This window comes from Anopheles maculipalpis, chromosome 2RL (assembly GCF_943734695.1).
Source record: "Anopheles maculipalpis chromosome 2RL, idAnoMacuDA_375_x, whole genome shotgun sequence".
NCBI lineage: Eukaryota > Metazoa > Arthropoda > Insecta > Diptera > Culicidae > Anopheles > Anopheles maculipalpis.
In genome coordinates this window covers 77,427,414-77,442,054 of record NC_064871.1, presented here as the reverse complement: position 1 = coordinate 77,442,054, position 14,641 = coordinate 77,427,414, and the positions used below count along the sequence as shown (strand labels likewise).

The 14,641-nt window shown below is 41.3% G+C and overlaps 4 protein-coding genes and 1 non-coding gene across 7 annotated transcripts in view; 2 read left to right on the top strand and 3 right to left on the bottom strand.

Moving 5' to 3' along the window:
* The window catches only part of LOC126568615 (uncharacterized), a 383,782-nt gene that overhangs the window by 145,691 nt on the left and 223,450 nt on the right, over positions 1-14,641 (bottom strand). The window lies entirely within an intron of this gene.
* LOC126568415 (apolipoprotein D-like) overlaps positions 1-14,641 on the top strand; it is a 177,361-nt gene that overhangs the window by 96,391 nt on the left and 66,329 nt on the right. The window lies entirely within an intron of this gene.
* Positions 1-14,641, bottom strand: part of LOC126568493 (protein TEX261) — a 231,306-nt gene that overhangs the window by 203,737 nt on the left and 12,928 nt on the right. The window contains exon 4 of one of the 3 annotated variants that reach the window (XM_050224981.1): positions 178-189. The exons of the other annotated variants lie outside the window; for them this stretch is intronic. The gene's annotated coding sequence lies outside the window, so the exon portion shown is untranslated. Of the gene's footprint in view, positions 1-177; positions 190-14,641 lie in introns of those variants that run through there. 3 annotated transcript variants of the gene reach the window in all.
* Positions 1,835-3,351, bottom strand: LOC126568270 (outer dynein arm-docking complex subunit 4). The gene is made up of 5 exons (XM_050224717.1): positions 3,038-3,351; positions 2,872-2,963; positions 2,627-2,784; positions 2,289-2,532; positions 1,835-2,225 (listed from the first exon to the last, which is right to left on the bottom strand). The coding sequence occupies exons 1-5, from the start codon at positions 3,343-3,345 to the stop codon at positions 1,849-1,851; spliced, it is 1,179 nt and encodes a 392-aa protein (XP_050080674.1). The 5' UTR covers positions 3,346-3,351; the 3' UTR covers positions 1,835-1,848.
* Trnaf-gaa (transfer RNA phenylalanine (anticodon GAA)) lies at positions 13,507-13,579 on the top strand. The gene has a single exon. It is a non-coding gene; the product is annotated as a tRNA-Phe (tRNA).

The following is a 14,641-nucleotide window of genomic DNA, read 5'->3' as shown; positions in this document are numbered from 1 at the left end:
TTAGTCGCGATATAGCATTGGCTGGTACACGGACACTACACAACTTCAATTACCGACATTCGCGTTGATGCCCTTGATGACTACTGTGATCCGTCAATAATAAATAGAAATGATGATTTGTTGTGCATCCTTGAACACAATCAACGCATATTAACACACGCAACCACAAACACAAGCACACGTCTACCGCTGTTGATATTCTTGTAGATCGGAAGGCGTATCAAAGGGAATGAGACTTCCCGGCAACTGCACTTAGTCATCACACCGTCACACGTCTGGGTGGGCCAACGCGCTCTTCCCGTCTTTCTCCCCAAAAAAGGGCGGATGCGGAATGTACCCACATATGTGGGGGTTTGGTCGACTCGGCACAAAATTTCCTCCCACACTGAAAACCGTTTATCAAGCGCGTATCAGGCGAACGAAATGTAAGAAAAAGGTTTGATATAATTAAATGTGCTGTGCGGTTGTATCAAGACGGGCACGAATGAATACTTTTTTTTTTCTTCAGGGCGTGTGTATGTTGTAATGCTACTTCTTGACATTTAAAAGTCGATAATTGCTGGTTTTTGGAGTTTTTGATATGCAAAATGAAGTCACTTTTTAACATGAAACATATTTCAATCCGACGTTGAATATCAAATATATATTACGCAGACCGGAGTTTTCACCCCATGGAAGGCGGTTCTTTGACCTTGCCAGTTCCAGCTTTTGCATTCAGCAGCACGATGCACACAATAAACGCCGTTTTGTACAGCACCACTCTATTCCTTCTGCGAATTCTGTTTTATCCATCAATCGAACAAGCAGCTGTAAGCGTGTCGTAAAGGTACCGCGTCAATTCCTTCACACCACCCGCTTTTGTGTGTAGGAATTTCTTGTACCGCCCTTCTTCGAGTGGGCTTGCAATGCAAAGCGGACCTCACACCAAGAAGAATTTAATGATCTACGCAGGTGCTTTTACAGCCATGGAAAACCACTGTCGCGTTACATAGGTTTCTGGCGGGTTTGTTTCTCTCACTTAGCATACGCACTACACCAAGCCAGCCAAGCACTTTTACCGCAATGCACAAAAAGACTACATTAATTCGATACAGCCGCAGCATAGAAGCAGGAAGCGAACACGAACTTGGGTGAGAAACTTCCAGTTACGATTTGTGAGTGAGAGTTTGTTTGTTCAAACTATCTTTCTTCGTGCCGTAGTAAGCGATAGGTTCGTACTTATGATAAAACACCAGCTAACCTGCACGAAAAACAACCTTTCTTTACACAGAACGGAGCACGGTTTGGAAGTTGTAAACTTTTAGCTGAATTTTATTGCCTTTTTTCTGTTATTTTTTGTTGCTTTTATTTATTATGACGTTTGGGTAAACAACCTCGATTTGACGGTTTCACGCTGTGTTTATAACGCGGCGTTCAGTACTTGACATGAACGTGCATAGTGGTTTTGTTTTGATTTTTGCTAAATTTAGATGTTATCAAGTTTGGTTTTATCTTGTGTATTATTTGTGTACTATAGAAACTTATAAGTGCCAAAAAAGGTTTGAGGAATATGGCGCATTAAATGCAAGGTAAGGATTTACTACAGGAAAAAAGAATTTCGATTGTTTACTGTGTACTTTAACGCACCTTACTATGTTTTATTGTTCTAGGCCTTTATCACAAAGAATTTGCAAGCAATTTCTACATTAAACAGAACGCAGTAAGTACCTTCCGTGCAGTACAATAAACTTTTGTGAAAACATTTCAATCAATCCCCTACGACCTACGACTAGACGACTCACGTTATCACTTCTTTCCGTATTACTCGGCTAGCTTTTTTCCTACGGCACTAACCGTTTCCACCCCCTTTTACAACCAACGCGGAAGCATACCATTTGCGCCACTAATTTTCTTCGCATTCAAGCTCGTGCAAGGCTTCTGCTGGCGCCAGAACTCCTGCCTATTGTTTAGGAAGTTGATCGCATCCTTAGCGAACTCCGAGACACCTTCCGTGTTTGTGTCCGCTTTGCGCAGATCCGGATGTTTGATCAGATTTTCCAAATATTCCTTGTCAATGTATAGATCACCCAACAGCCGACGGGAGGCACGCTTTTCCAGCTCTTCGCGCGACAGTTGATTGCGTCGGGCCGTTTTCGGTTTGTCCACCTTGACTGGTTTCTTTGCCGGCTGGTTCTTGGTGTTGTTGCCGATCGTATTCTCAATCGCTTCCTGTGTTTTTTGAACACCTGCGTTACGCGGTAAGCAGTTAGAAGCCTTTTCTTTCGATGCAAAGGATACCTGGAACTTACCAAGTCGAAAACTAGCCAGCTCCGGACGCAAACGCAAACCACGGTGAAAAAACATCAGGCTGTGTTCGAACTGTCCAAGGTAGTAGAGAGCTTCCGCCTTCTGGTAGATCGCCCGGATGTTGTTCTTGTCAATTACGAGAGCCGTTTCTGCATCCTGCAAAGCTTTGCCTGGTTCGCCAAGCTGCAAGAAACATCGGCTTCTAGCAACTAGCGCGTTCTGATCGTTGTTGTTCATTTCCAAAGCCTAAAATAAAGGTAAAATGGTGATTAAATCTTTTCTTGACACTAAGCATGTAGCAAAACACTAGTCAGTAAGGGTGTAAAAGGTGCAAAAGTGCCTTAGAAATGAACAGAACAGCATTGTCCAAATTTCCGTTCTTGATCTCACGCATCCCCAACGCCAAGATGGCACCCGGTTCGGCTTCCTCGGTCTGTAACGCTTCGTTACGTTCCTGGCGACGTTTGTTGATGAGGTTTTGCTTGATATCAAAGTTTCCTGTAACGGCGAAAGAAGGTTTGCCAGGTCATACAATAAACCTTGAGGATAGAGTCTCCAGCCCTATGTATGTATGTCACCACTTGCCTATACTAACGGCAGCGGCACGATCTTTATCGGTGTACACTTCATCAAAGTATCGCCGTTTCTTCACGTCAACTGGCTCGTTGAACAAATCTCTGCAGAAGAGAACATACCACATGATTTTACGCACACTGGATTCTAGTGGCAAAATCTTTAGCCAATTGCTCACCGATACTTTCTGGGTGCATTTTTGTCACTCATATCGGAACAATGGTCGGAAAACTGACGTATCAGATGGGTATCCAGCTTGCCCTGGCTGGCCTGATGTTGTATGGTGGTCGTTTGTGGCCCATTGGTCCCACTTCCTCCAGTACCAGCACCACTGCCGCCGCCACCACCACCAGCACCAGACGAGAACGTTACATTCGATTGCTGCTGGTCATCGTCGTTGTCCGTTTTCAGACCAACGCGCACAAAACTTTGCAACAACTCATCTTCTCCACCCAATATTCCAAGGGCCGTTTTTGCATTGCTCATTCTTGCTTTGAAAGTGAGTTAACTAAACGTTTACTTGACTAAACTCGCGGTAGTTATTTCTTCACACGCTTAGGACTCCTTATGGAATTCAAACTGAACTCTAGAACTCCCCAAAATGGGAAGTCGTACTTCAGGAATTAAAACTTCTTGCACCACGTCTGAAACTGGAATGTGACCGAAATATCCGAGCACCAGTCGAGAAAACTCCCCAGAGCGTAAGAGAGTGTGTACCGTACCGGCACTTTTCCGCGTGAAACCCATCACCTTCCACAAGACCCCTAAATATGCACACAGACATACACCTCTGTGGGTGACGGAGAGTCATGGAAACAAACACTTGATAATCGATTTGTCATAAAACATAGTAAAAATTGCACGGTACGACATATAAAAACGGAACGGTGCACGGTGGCCGCCTACAGTTCCTTCGGAGTCAATGGGTCACAGTCACCCAGAAGGAAAGGGGTTTCTTTCTGATGGTGTTAAGGTGCCAACACGAAAGAGCCAAACATCTAACAGTAATAAATAAGCCCACCAGCTAAAAGGGGTTACAATTCTCGGACGGGGCATATGAAACGCCGAACGGAGGGATTGTTTGCAAATGGCATTGCCGAACTTCCAAATAGGCTCCAAACAATATTGCACAGTGTATGGGTGGTCTCGAAGCGCGGGTATAGGTTGCATGTCAGTCAGTCAAAGGTATGGAACGAATAGGAAATAGGAACATACAAAGTGATACAAAATAAACTAAATCTGCATTTGGGCAAACATGTAGAAGGACCTCGAGACAGTCCCAAAGAAAGCGTGAGGAAAAAATCGATCAAAAGGTGTGCGTGGTCGAAGGATATAAAAATCATTTTAGCTACACACTTTTTGCAATGATTTGAGGAAGATGGGATTTTTTATTTACTTATCATAATTTTGGAAAATTATTTACTAAAGCCGGTAAAGTAGTTCCAGTTGGTAGTGAAAAAAATAAACTTATCTACACCCAATTAAATAGGTCCTTCAGGTCCGTTTGTTTGCCACGCGAACTAGTTTTATAGTATTCCTTAGTGTTACTTCCGGTTCTAGAACTGTAGACAAATTTACATTACGCACGGCAACAAGTAGTTGATGCTAAATTTAACGCCCCCGGTTGAATTTCCTTACACACCAGGCAACGGTTTCGAATGAATGAATGACTCATTAAAAATAAGTTTCCTTCACTAACGGTAGCATTGGAAGGAAAAGTTTGATGCCGTTAGTGTGCCCCTAGAAGTCCGATATTCATCAGCTTAACCCTATAAATAACACGTGCTACTAGTGTGCGGTGCGGCAAAAGGAAAGAAATAAAATAGCGTTGATATGGATTTACCTGGTCGTACAATCCCAAAGCTTTTGTGTAGTTTCGGACCTGGAATTTAAGAAAAATGCACACATTTTAATGTTGTTATGATGTTATTTGATGTAACGTGATTTTGTATAAACATATAAAAAATACAACAACAAAACATTTCAAAACTGCATGTAGAAAAATTACACGGAAAAAGTTGTTCGAATTTCATTATTTTTTAAAAATTTATGTGCAATACTAAAATAAATGAGTTTGTTAACATTTTTAACGAAATCCATGCTCGAACAGGCCAGCATAATTCAAACATCATTCCACGTGCGCGAACATAGTCTACGCTAGCGCCGCCTATATGTCAAAACTACAAGTGCGGACGAAACTGAAGCTTTCAAGGTGCTGAAAAGCTTTGCCCTTTCCCTAAACCTTTGCCGTTGAGCGATTGTTGTTTCAATTTCTCGAGTAATTTGTTGACTAGAATATAATTCGATGCAAAGAAATGGTGTTTTTAGATTGCCTATGAACCATTCAAACTAATGGTAATTGATGAATTGGTAAAGAAAATTAGAATTTCATAACTAGATACATGATACAGTAATGGACAACAATTAAACTGCTGCTTTTGATAGTTCTATTAGGTATAAATTTACCAATATTTAGCAGAAATGTTCCTCAGTACCTGAACTAACAAAATAGCTATAGATTTTTTTGTTTTCGTAGAAGCAGAAATTTTCGTCCATCAGCTCATAAATCTTTGCGTAAGAATTAAAAATATAAAGAAGTTTAAAATGTGTAGACTTTAAAAAGCTAACTTTTCCTAATGCTAGCCAATTCTAGTGTCGAAAAAAGTAAAAATGAGATGCCCAAAACTATAAAGAACGTCTTATTGTTTAAATGTTAAAATTGAAAATTGGTCTTATTTCATTGTCTTATTTGCTTTGGCCATATTTTCATCAGAAAAGAAAAAAGAAAGTAAGAATCGATTGAATGATCCATTGATAGGAACGTTTTCTTAAAATGTTGAACGTAATTTAAAAAAAAGGTCGATTCGTTGGTAGTTTTTAATTGATTGATTCCTTTTACTTTTTTTTCCTTTCAACATTATTCAGTTTTCAATTTAATGAAGTATTTACATAGATTATTTATTTACTAAACTAGCATATCCTTAATGAAATTGTACTTGTTTCGTGTCATATTAGGAAGGAAAAATCCTCCCAAAGCGAGAAAACTATAATTCAAGTTTCATCGAAAAAGCTCATGGAGCTTTGACAGTTCGTCGATTTCCAACGCTGTGGGTGAAGTATATAGTTTTTCCTTCTTAATTTTTTCTAAAATATTTTTGAATATGCTACTTTTGCTACTTATATTAATTACAAATTTAGTTATTATTCTATTAAAAATTTACTGTGTTTATCCCTTTGCTATCTGCACGTTATGTTGGGGAAGTTTCCTAGAGTGATTTAATAGTAATTAATCATTGGAAGACATCCATTGAGATGTGGAGAATTTCTTGACCGAGGTCGAATCAAACTCTCTTTTTTCTCCTTCATAACACAAAAAGTTACCTCCAATTCTATCGGAGATTGGAAAATTATACGAAAATAAACCAAAACGAAACTGTAAGAGCAGCCAGCGGCTTACCTTCATATACTTCAGTGCTTCATCTCGTAGATTCTTTCCCGCCACTTCTATTTCATCGACTACCGGTTTCGATCCTTTCTGGCGCTTTTTGTTCATCGGTTTGTTCATCTTTCTTTGGTTGGGACGTTGCTGAAAATCATACGAAAATAATCGTTAGTTTAAAGCTTACAAAAACCATTCCTATAAATGACTTTCATCAATAATATTTCTATCCCTTCTTAGTGTGGTTTTACTTTTCAACTAGCACTTTTCTAAACGTAAAAGACTTTGTGATCGCTTTGCTTCCTTTTAACATAATTAAATATCGATAACCACATCTGCGGAACAATCGACAACCTTGGCAGCAATTTATTTTCGGCACAATGCTTTCGTGCGATGAAATTTTCAATTATTGACGAAATCGAAATTTATTCGTGGCTAAGTCGTCGGTGCCGTAGGCCGCACCACAGTGGACCAGGAAAAATCATAAATCTTTTCCCGCTTATAGGCCGGTACCGGTAAAACCGTCTTCGTCAACAAAAGCTCTGGCAACAACAAACGCGCCAGCTGGTGGTCCGGGATCCGGGGCGTTTGCTACACGCGGCCCGAAGGTTTGCGAAGTGTAGCGTTCGCTGCCCTGTACACGGAAGGAGAAATAAATGCAAAAAACAACCACAAAACACATAAAATCGATTATCTTATTAGATTTATGTCATATTGAATGTGGTTTATTCGGAGGTTTTGTGTTTTACGAGCGTAACCGAACGGGCGCACTTTTTGTGTTTATTTTGAGCGTGATTTTTTGTCTCTCCTGAGTTTTTCTCTTTTTTTTGACACTGGTTATAGCCATCCTGGCTAATGGTGGATCCGGTGCGGATGCATTTGCGCTAACAGTAACATTGGACGTACTGCCGTGTTTTTGGCTTGAGAATAGCTTGAGGAAAAAAATCGTTTCAATTATCTACGGTTTTTTTTTTAATGTTTAAGATGCATTAAGATAGCATTTAAGTACCATTGCTTGACAGCTCAAACTCGGTTTCTTTAAGATTAAATTAAGCTGCTAGCTTGTGAATTTTGTTTTCGAAAGTGACGGCCGTATTGGTAGCTAAGCTTGTGATTTCTAAAACAAAATTAAATTTCAAATTTCTCGAGCAGATTTTTTATACAAATTGCATACTTTGAGGGTGTCAACATGCAAGGAAACTTGCTAAAAATATTGTTAAGTTTTGATAAAACGACTGTCGGGTTTGAAAGTCGGGTGGCTGTAGTAGTAGTGACTGCGAGTAGCAATATAAATAATTCAACAACAATTAAAATGCAATGTTTTCCGTAACCGAAGAACAACGGAAGGCAACACAGTAAAACTAGCATTAAAACGTTATATTGGATGACGGTTGAAAGTTCATTCCGAACATTTCGTGCACAAGTAGCTTCCGGAATGCAAAACAAAAACTTGAAGGAATGTCCTTTTCCTTCGAAACTCCATCCTTATGGATTACTGCACCACTTTCACGGGTAAAACGGGCCGGCACGAATAGGAGCAAATACAGTACAAAATAATTGGAAGCCAGTTTGGAGGCCTTCAACAGTTGTCTGGAGGTTTTTTTTTATCAGTGGTGTAGACATTTTCTTGTTGAACCGACTAGTCTGCTACTCAGCCAAATAAATGCGCAATAGCCAAATGGAACAAACTCGTTTTAAAATTTAAATATTATTTTAAGTACCACATTTCACTCACCATGCCCATGCCACCGCGAAACGTCTGGCGATTCATTTCGTATCCTTGCGTTTGTATCAATCAGGTGGATAGCGAATTGAAGCAATCAACAATCAATCAAACGGGAGACACTTTTCGAACTAAATTTCTCCGTTCTTTTTTTGTTTTCTTTTGCACCAGACAGCACTTAAGCACGGTGAATAATACTTTAAAGGTAACAGGTACAGTGTGAGGACTGTTGTTGTTTTGTTAATAGTCCTTTTAAGTTAGAATTTCTGTTCAAAACCTGCTCCGGGAGCAGGGACTAACCGTAACGATGGCTCGCGACGAACTAAAATTCACATTCAATTGTTTTCCGAACCACCCCCAGCTCTGAGGTATCGCAACACACACAATACATACATCGGCGACACACAACCGTAAAGATTGAAAGAACTTCAAGGTATTAGGAATTTATTTTTATCCCTTCATTATCGCGTTATCATCATCGCGCGCCCACTGGTTCAAAGCAATCGTTCTCTATGCTAACGCTATTGGCGGGTTATCGGTATAAACATGACCGAATCGCTATTTCGACTGGGTGCTGACAGTTTGCCAACAGTATCCAATCATGACAGGTTCACCATTTATGTTTAATGTTCTGGAATCGGTTGTGCTCGTCGGTAAAGGCGTAACTTGATCCTGGCAAATTGTTTCGTCATTCCGTCGTTTCCATTCCATCGCTGAACATGATGGGCGAGCAATTAGGTAAGGATTTACGGGGGAATTATTGTGCTATAGTTAAGGTTAGCTGCTAGTAGTCGTCTGGTGAGCTTTGAGATAACCTACAAAATTGTTTATTCTATTTCATTAGCCCAGAATGGGGTAGTTAATCGATAAACTATAAAGAAAGTGAAATTTGAGAAAAAAAGCCCTGGGATACAGGCATTGTCTAAGCAATGTTGTTATTTCGTTGGACATATTGAGGACACCAGAATAAGAAATGTATGCAGTTCTAGTTCTACATGTACTAGAACGAATGGCTGGGTTATAATTATAAATTATTATAATTATTCACATTGATCCTGCAAATACTAGACGAAATTTCTAGTCCTGAAGAAGAAGGGATACCGTCATATTATTAAGGATGGCCTGTTACTTACTTACTTCACAGGGAACCTACCCCGAACGTGAGGTTACAGAGGAGTGATACCTATTAATTGGAAATTCTTACTTGAGCAGTGTCTATCTGGCAAGCAGTGTATCTATTTTAGGTGATCATCGCAAGCAAATAGAAAAGGTCTTGTTTCTTGGGGCATTTTTGTCTTTTTGTAGCAACAATAGTCAAGAATAAGTAAGATCGGCTAGCAGGGGTAAATCATGGTATAAGCATATCCTGATCATAGAACTAAGCAGACGATTGGGGCGGCCCTGAGCTCTTATGGGCTGTCTGCGGATCTTCCTGTAAGTGGCTGTCAGACCATAGGAGCTGTGGGTGTTAAGGATTGCTATCAGGATTTATTTTTGACAATTTTCACTGATGACAAGGACAGAGTCCTTCGTTACGCCTGTGGGAAACATGTGGGGGGGCTTGGCTGCCATAAAGAAGAGGTCTTGGGGCCCGCTACTGTCCTCTAGTATTTTATAGTAATTATCTTCTTGACTTAACGACCTTCTACTTCTTTCTAATGGTGTACTATGGTGATTTTCTGATACGACGTAGCTAGACTGCTGAGGCGCCGTAGTCGCCTCCACCACCGATCCGCCCCGGTTTACTAAAATTTGGTTGAAGTACCATCAGCATCTTAACTTAACTTAATTTGGCTTTTGTTTTAACGATTACCGAATCATTGTGTAGTATTTTAAAGATGATCTTATTCTATTGTCTCTCTCCATAGTTCAGGCAAGCCTTCACGGCTTGAAATTGTTAAAAATGCTGGCGAAACACACCAGAAAATGTACTGAGAATTGTTTGAGGTAATGTGATGAAAGGGCATTCTTCAGTTTTCTATAAGTAACATCCATCAAAAGGAATTCTTGTCTTTAAACGATTAAAACAATTAAATCTTTGTAGTGATCGCGTGTCTACCTCGCAGGAGAACAACTAAACTGCAAATGTCACGATTTACGGCCTGTCTATCTCTGCATGACTTAATCAATCTTCTTGAAATCGTCCCGTAAACTGCGAGTTTCTTTGCATTAAAAATTGGAACACCGCATGCAAAAGCTTTCTACGCTCTATGCTTAACTGCCCAGCTGCCTTCCATCCTCGCAGCACAATTTCACATTTATCCAACTCATTCATCTTGATGTTTATCTAGCCCAAAATGTCTATGCTCCCCCAGTTTTTTTACCAGTTTGAAATTATGCCATCATCGATCAAAACAGCATTGCCCATAATAGTTTCCGACAGAATTCCGAACCACTAATAGTCGGTTACTACGACCACAGGACCATCACCAAAAAAAAACAAATGCACGGCCACGAAAACGATACGCCACAACGGGGGGGTTGGCCATTATCCAATCAGTAAATCATCGAATTCGTTACAAATGACACGCATACGCTCGTCCCGTCAGACACATGTGCGCTGACACCACGAAACAGCGCTGAAGCTAGAACCACCGACACGCAACACCCGGTAGTGTAGTACAGAAATTGGCATTACTGTGGCCATTCTAAGTCTATCATATTTTGCATCAAACTGCATGTAGAGAACGACTGATACTTTGGCTTCACACTTGGACCGTGTGAAGGCCTGGTTGGCAGAAATGGATGGAAGCTTAGGACCTAGAGTGTAATAAAATGCATACGTTACGTTACCGTTTGTGGAAGATTTCGATGGCAAGGTAAGAGTTGTAGATGCGGCAAGATATCCAACTAACAGGTTGAAGACTTCATTTTGACTGCTTGTTGCAAAACTGGTTTTGATTCGTTTGTTTTTTTTTTCGGAGGCGTTAGACAGCAATGTCACTTTATTTTATCACTTATTTTTCGGGTAACAATCATTCACAAATTAATTGTAACTCATTGTTTAACTGCAAAGATTAAATCACAAACACTTAAACGTTTTAGTAGGTCACAATTTTCTTATAAACTTCACAAATAATAAACACTAAATTAAAACACTAATAATTGCTTCACATCACAACCACGTGCGCAGTACACCGAATACAACCCAAATCGAAAACAATTCTTTCACCCTACAACACCAAACATCGATCGGACGCCATGCTCGCGAATGTTTCTCCACCATGTCCGATGCATACGCAGTTTGGCAAGGTACTGACTTTCGCCAGCAAAACTTTCCGGCTCCCGTGCTGGTTTTGGGATCCTTTGCGATGGCAATTTGGGGTTTTTTTTTTTTGCTTACTACCACCGACCGAAAGCCGAAACGAGTGACTTCCGATCGAAACACGGAATGTTTGGGCTGAGTGAGTGACTGACTTGACTTGACTTGACTTGGCTGGTAGTAACGTGCTACAACACGTGCCGAATCGCGTTGTGTACTACCTACCACTCGTAGCATAAGGTTTGGGGAAGATTGTCATGTAATTCACTCGGTTGGGGTTGTTATTGTTCCCATCTTTTTTTTTGATTGAGAATTCCCTTGTTGTTGCTCGCGGTACTAGCCTGCAAACCGGCATGAATCATATGAGTCGCAAGTACTCTCTATCTTCGGGTTAGGTATTAACAGTTGGAGGAGTGCTTTGGACTTTATTACATCGATGCTATTTTCTACTTAAAAATTTCCAGAAACAGGACATCTTTTCCGTCTTAGGAAAGTGGGATACCTCTAGAATAATACCTCAAAAAACCAAACACATCAAGGATCTACACAACGGGTAGGGTTAAATTCATTTTGGGTCCAATATTGATTAGACAAATATAATTTCAACACGGACAAGCTAAACCCGATAATAATGCCTAACCAACGAAGGACGGACCTCCTGTAGGAGAAAGCACCAGACGGAGGGAGGTGGAGAGGCCCGGCACGCCCCAGGAGCGCGTAAGTTCCAGCCCGTGTCCCGCACCCGTCCGCTACGAATCGTTTAGCAGCGTGGAAACGGGAATTCATCAGACGGAAAAGTTTATAATTTTCATTACCCAGTCAATTGTTTGGCATGCAAAACGGCCGGGGGTTGGTACGGTCTCGGTAGTCTGTTTGGAAATTATGGTTTCCAAGTTTAGTGGGAACTTGGCACGACAGAGCGCCAGAAGTAGTAGTAACACGAGAGCCGGGTGGAGTATCTTGCCAAAGGTTCAGCAGTTCGGTGGGGGGAAAAACTCTTCATTTCGAAGCTTTATAGCCAAAGTTTCCACTTTCGTGAACCGGGCAGGTGCACGGTAAATTGGGCGAGGCGGGGTGGACCGTTCTGTAGTTTTGCAGGCAAAATAAGTTATGTGGCTTTGTTAGGCTCAGGCGTGGCTCGGTGGGAGAAAAGCAACGGTGGATGACACAAGAACTTCGACACGGTTTTCAAACTAGATTAACGAAGCGGGGGTCTGAAACGTAAATTCATTCTTTATTGCTTTTTAAATGTCTCTTGAAGCGGACGCTTTGGAAGGAGGTCCCAGAGCTGCTTGTTCGATCGTGTCCCACCGTAGCGCGGAAGATGTAGTTGTTGATTTTTTAAATTCAGTTTTAAAGCATCAGTTTCGTATCGATAAGTTTATTTCGATGCTCTGTTAGCGCATGCTTTCGGTTGGAACTTTCTGCAACAACGAAAAAAGAATCAAGACACGTGTTGTTTTTAGCGCTAACAAGTGACCTCCAATGGCGGGATTGAAGTTGAAAGTCACGGACTTAACCCTCGAACACCTGAAACGATTGCTTCAGTGTGTTTGTGTACGGGGGCCGTAAAGTTGTGTAGTTTTGAATTTCAAAAGCCCACGGTGCAAAGAATGCGAAGAACCAAAAACTCGAAAGCAAAAAAAAAACGGCAAAAATCAACACTATGCTAAAGCACGATGTCAAGGACGACGCCTCGTTCGAGCGTGATTGGAAACAGATGGTTCGGGAATGGCAGACCTGCATTAAACCCTTGCTATCAGCATGATGTTGATAGCAGGCACAAGCAGTCATACACGCACTGTTTATGTTCCAATTCTGTTCCAAAGAGACGCGTAAATATAGGGTTACTGTAATGTTTGTAAACATAGTCTCGTTTTCTGGATCGTCTGTGTGATGCAAAAATTAATTGTTCTGCCTTCAAGAGTTAAACGCGAAGGGATTGAGCATAATTGTCTTTAAAAATTTCTTTTCCGCATGCAACCATAGTATTTTGCAGGCTCGTGTGTGTGTGTAAGATCGTGACACCCTCAAGCTATACCGGTCGGTAAGCATCGACCGTACTGATAATAACACGATGGTGTTAATGCCCGGTACCAGCATGCAAGGTGTGATAATGGAATTGCAGTTGCAAGCGCGATCATTTCTTCCCCAGCATAATGATCGGCGCATGCATTTCTGAAACGCAATCTAAACCTTCTGGTTAAGTGAGATTAGTATCGAGCCGAAATAGCTCAGTTGGGAGAGCGTTAGACTGAAGATCTAAAGGTCCCCGGTTCAATCCCGGGTTTCGGCAAAGGAGAAAAGAGTGTGTAATGTTTTTATAAATTGTGATCATCATCAATGCGTTTGTTTTCTCATTATGTTATTGTGCATGCAGCAACTATCAATCCATCCTTGCATGCATGAATTATGTTGAGCAAGAAATAGAAAGAGGGGGAAACGCGAAGGGGACGGACTTTAGCCATTTTTTTGCGGACTCTAAATTTGCATATCTTATTGAATATTCATTACCTCTTAACCATGTCCTCATTAAAAGCATAATTGAATTACTGAAAATTAGCACCTGTGGAGTGTTGACTGTATTTTGCCTAAGGGCATATAATTGGTTGTCGTAAGGAGAACCTTGCCATTGAACCTTAAATTTTAATTCTTGGAGATTCTAAAGACAGTTCGGCCTTCTGCTTCTTCGAGTGGCAGAATCTTCGACTAAAACCTTTAAAACTAAACGCGATCAATGCGCTAGCTAATGCCGCATGGGTTAAACTGTCACCCACATCAGTGAAGATGCCATTTAAAATCGTTTCAAAACGGAGCCCGAAAGGTGAACATCGAGATGAGACCGGACGGCATGAATTTCTATACACTATAATGGTCCACTAGAACACGTTCCGAGCGAAGCCTTTCGTTGAATAATATCGCTCGTTTATCTGACAGATCGAAGAAGGATCCACTTGTGCATGCTTTCGTCGTCCGGCAGAGCAGTATAATTTATGCCACTAACGATCGTCATTCCACATTATTATGCGCGAATCTTTTAGCTCAGCTTCTCAGCGCCAAGTGGGTTGTTATCTTCCCGCGGGTGTACGAGTGTACGGGACCGAAAAGCCCGAACGCGAGTCGGACGGTAGATGACCTCGACCGAGACCGTGCCGCAGATGAGGAGCCGTCTTGGGTCATACCGGGTCGGAAAGCATCAGCGCGCATCGTCCAAAGCTGGTTCATCGAACCAGTCGCGTTCTTGCGTTCTGAGCGGTGCGTGCCTGGGGACATAGAAAGTGAAACTTGTTCCTGTGTGCTCCAAAACTGGTTAGCAACGTCGAAGATTGGAGCATCACAAGAGGGGCAGGAAAACCTG

Bases quoted from the DNA above. Each gene is read 5' to 3' on its own strand.
- LOC126568270 (XM_050224717.1), bottom strand. From the start codon at position 3,345: ATGAGCAATGCAAAAACGGCCCTTGGAATATTGGGTGGAGAAGATGAG. The intron at 2,785-2,871 runs GCAAGTGGTGAC...TCGCCGTTACAG, and splicing joins TGCCGCTGCCGTTAGTATAG to GAAACTTTGATATCAAGCAA. The intron at 2,226-2,288 runs GTAAGTTCCAGG...CGCGTAACGCAG, and splicing joins GCTGGCTAGTTTTCGACTTG to GTGTTCAAAAAACACAGGAA.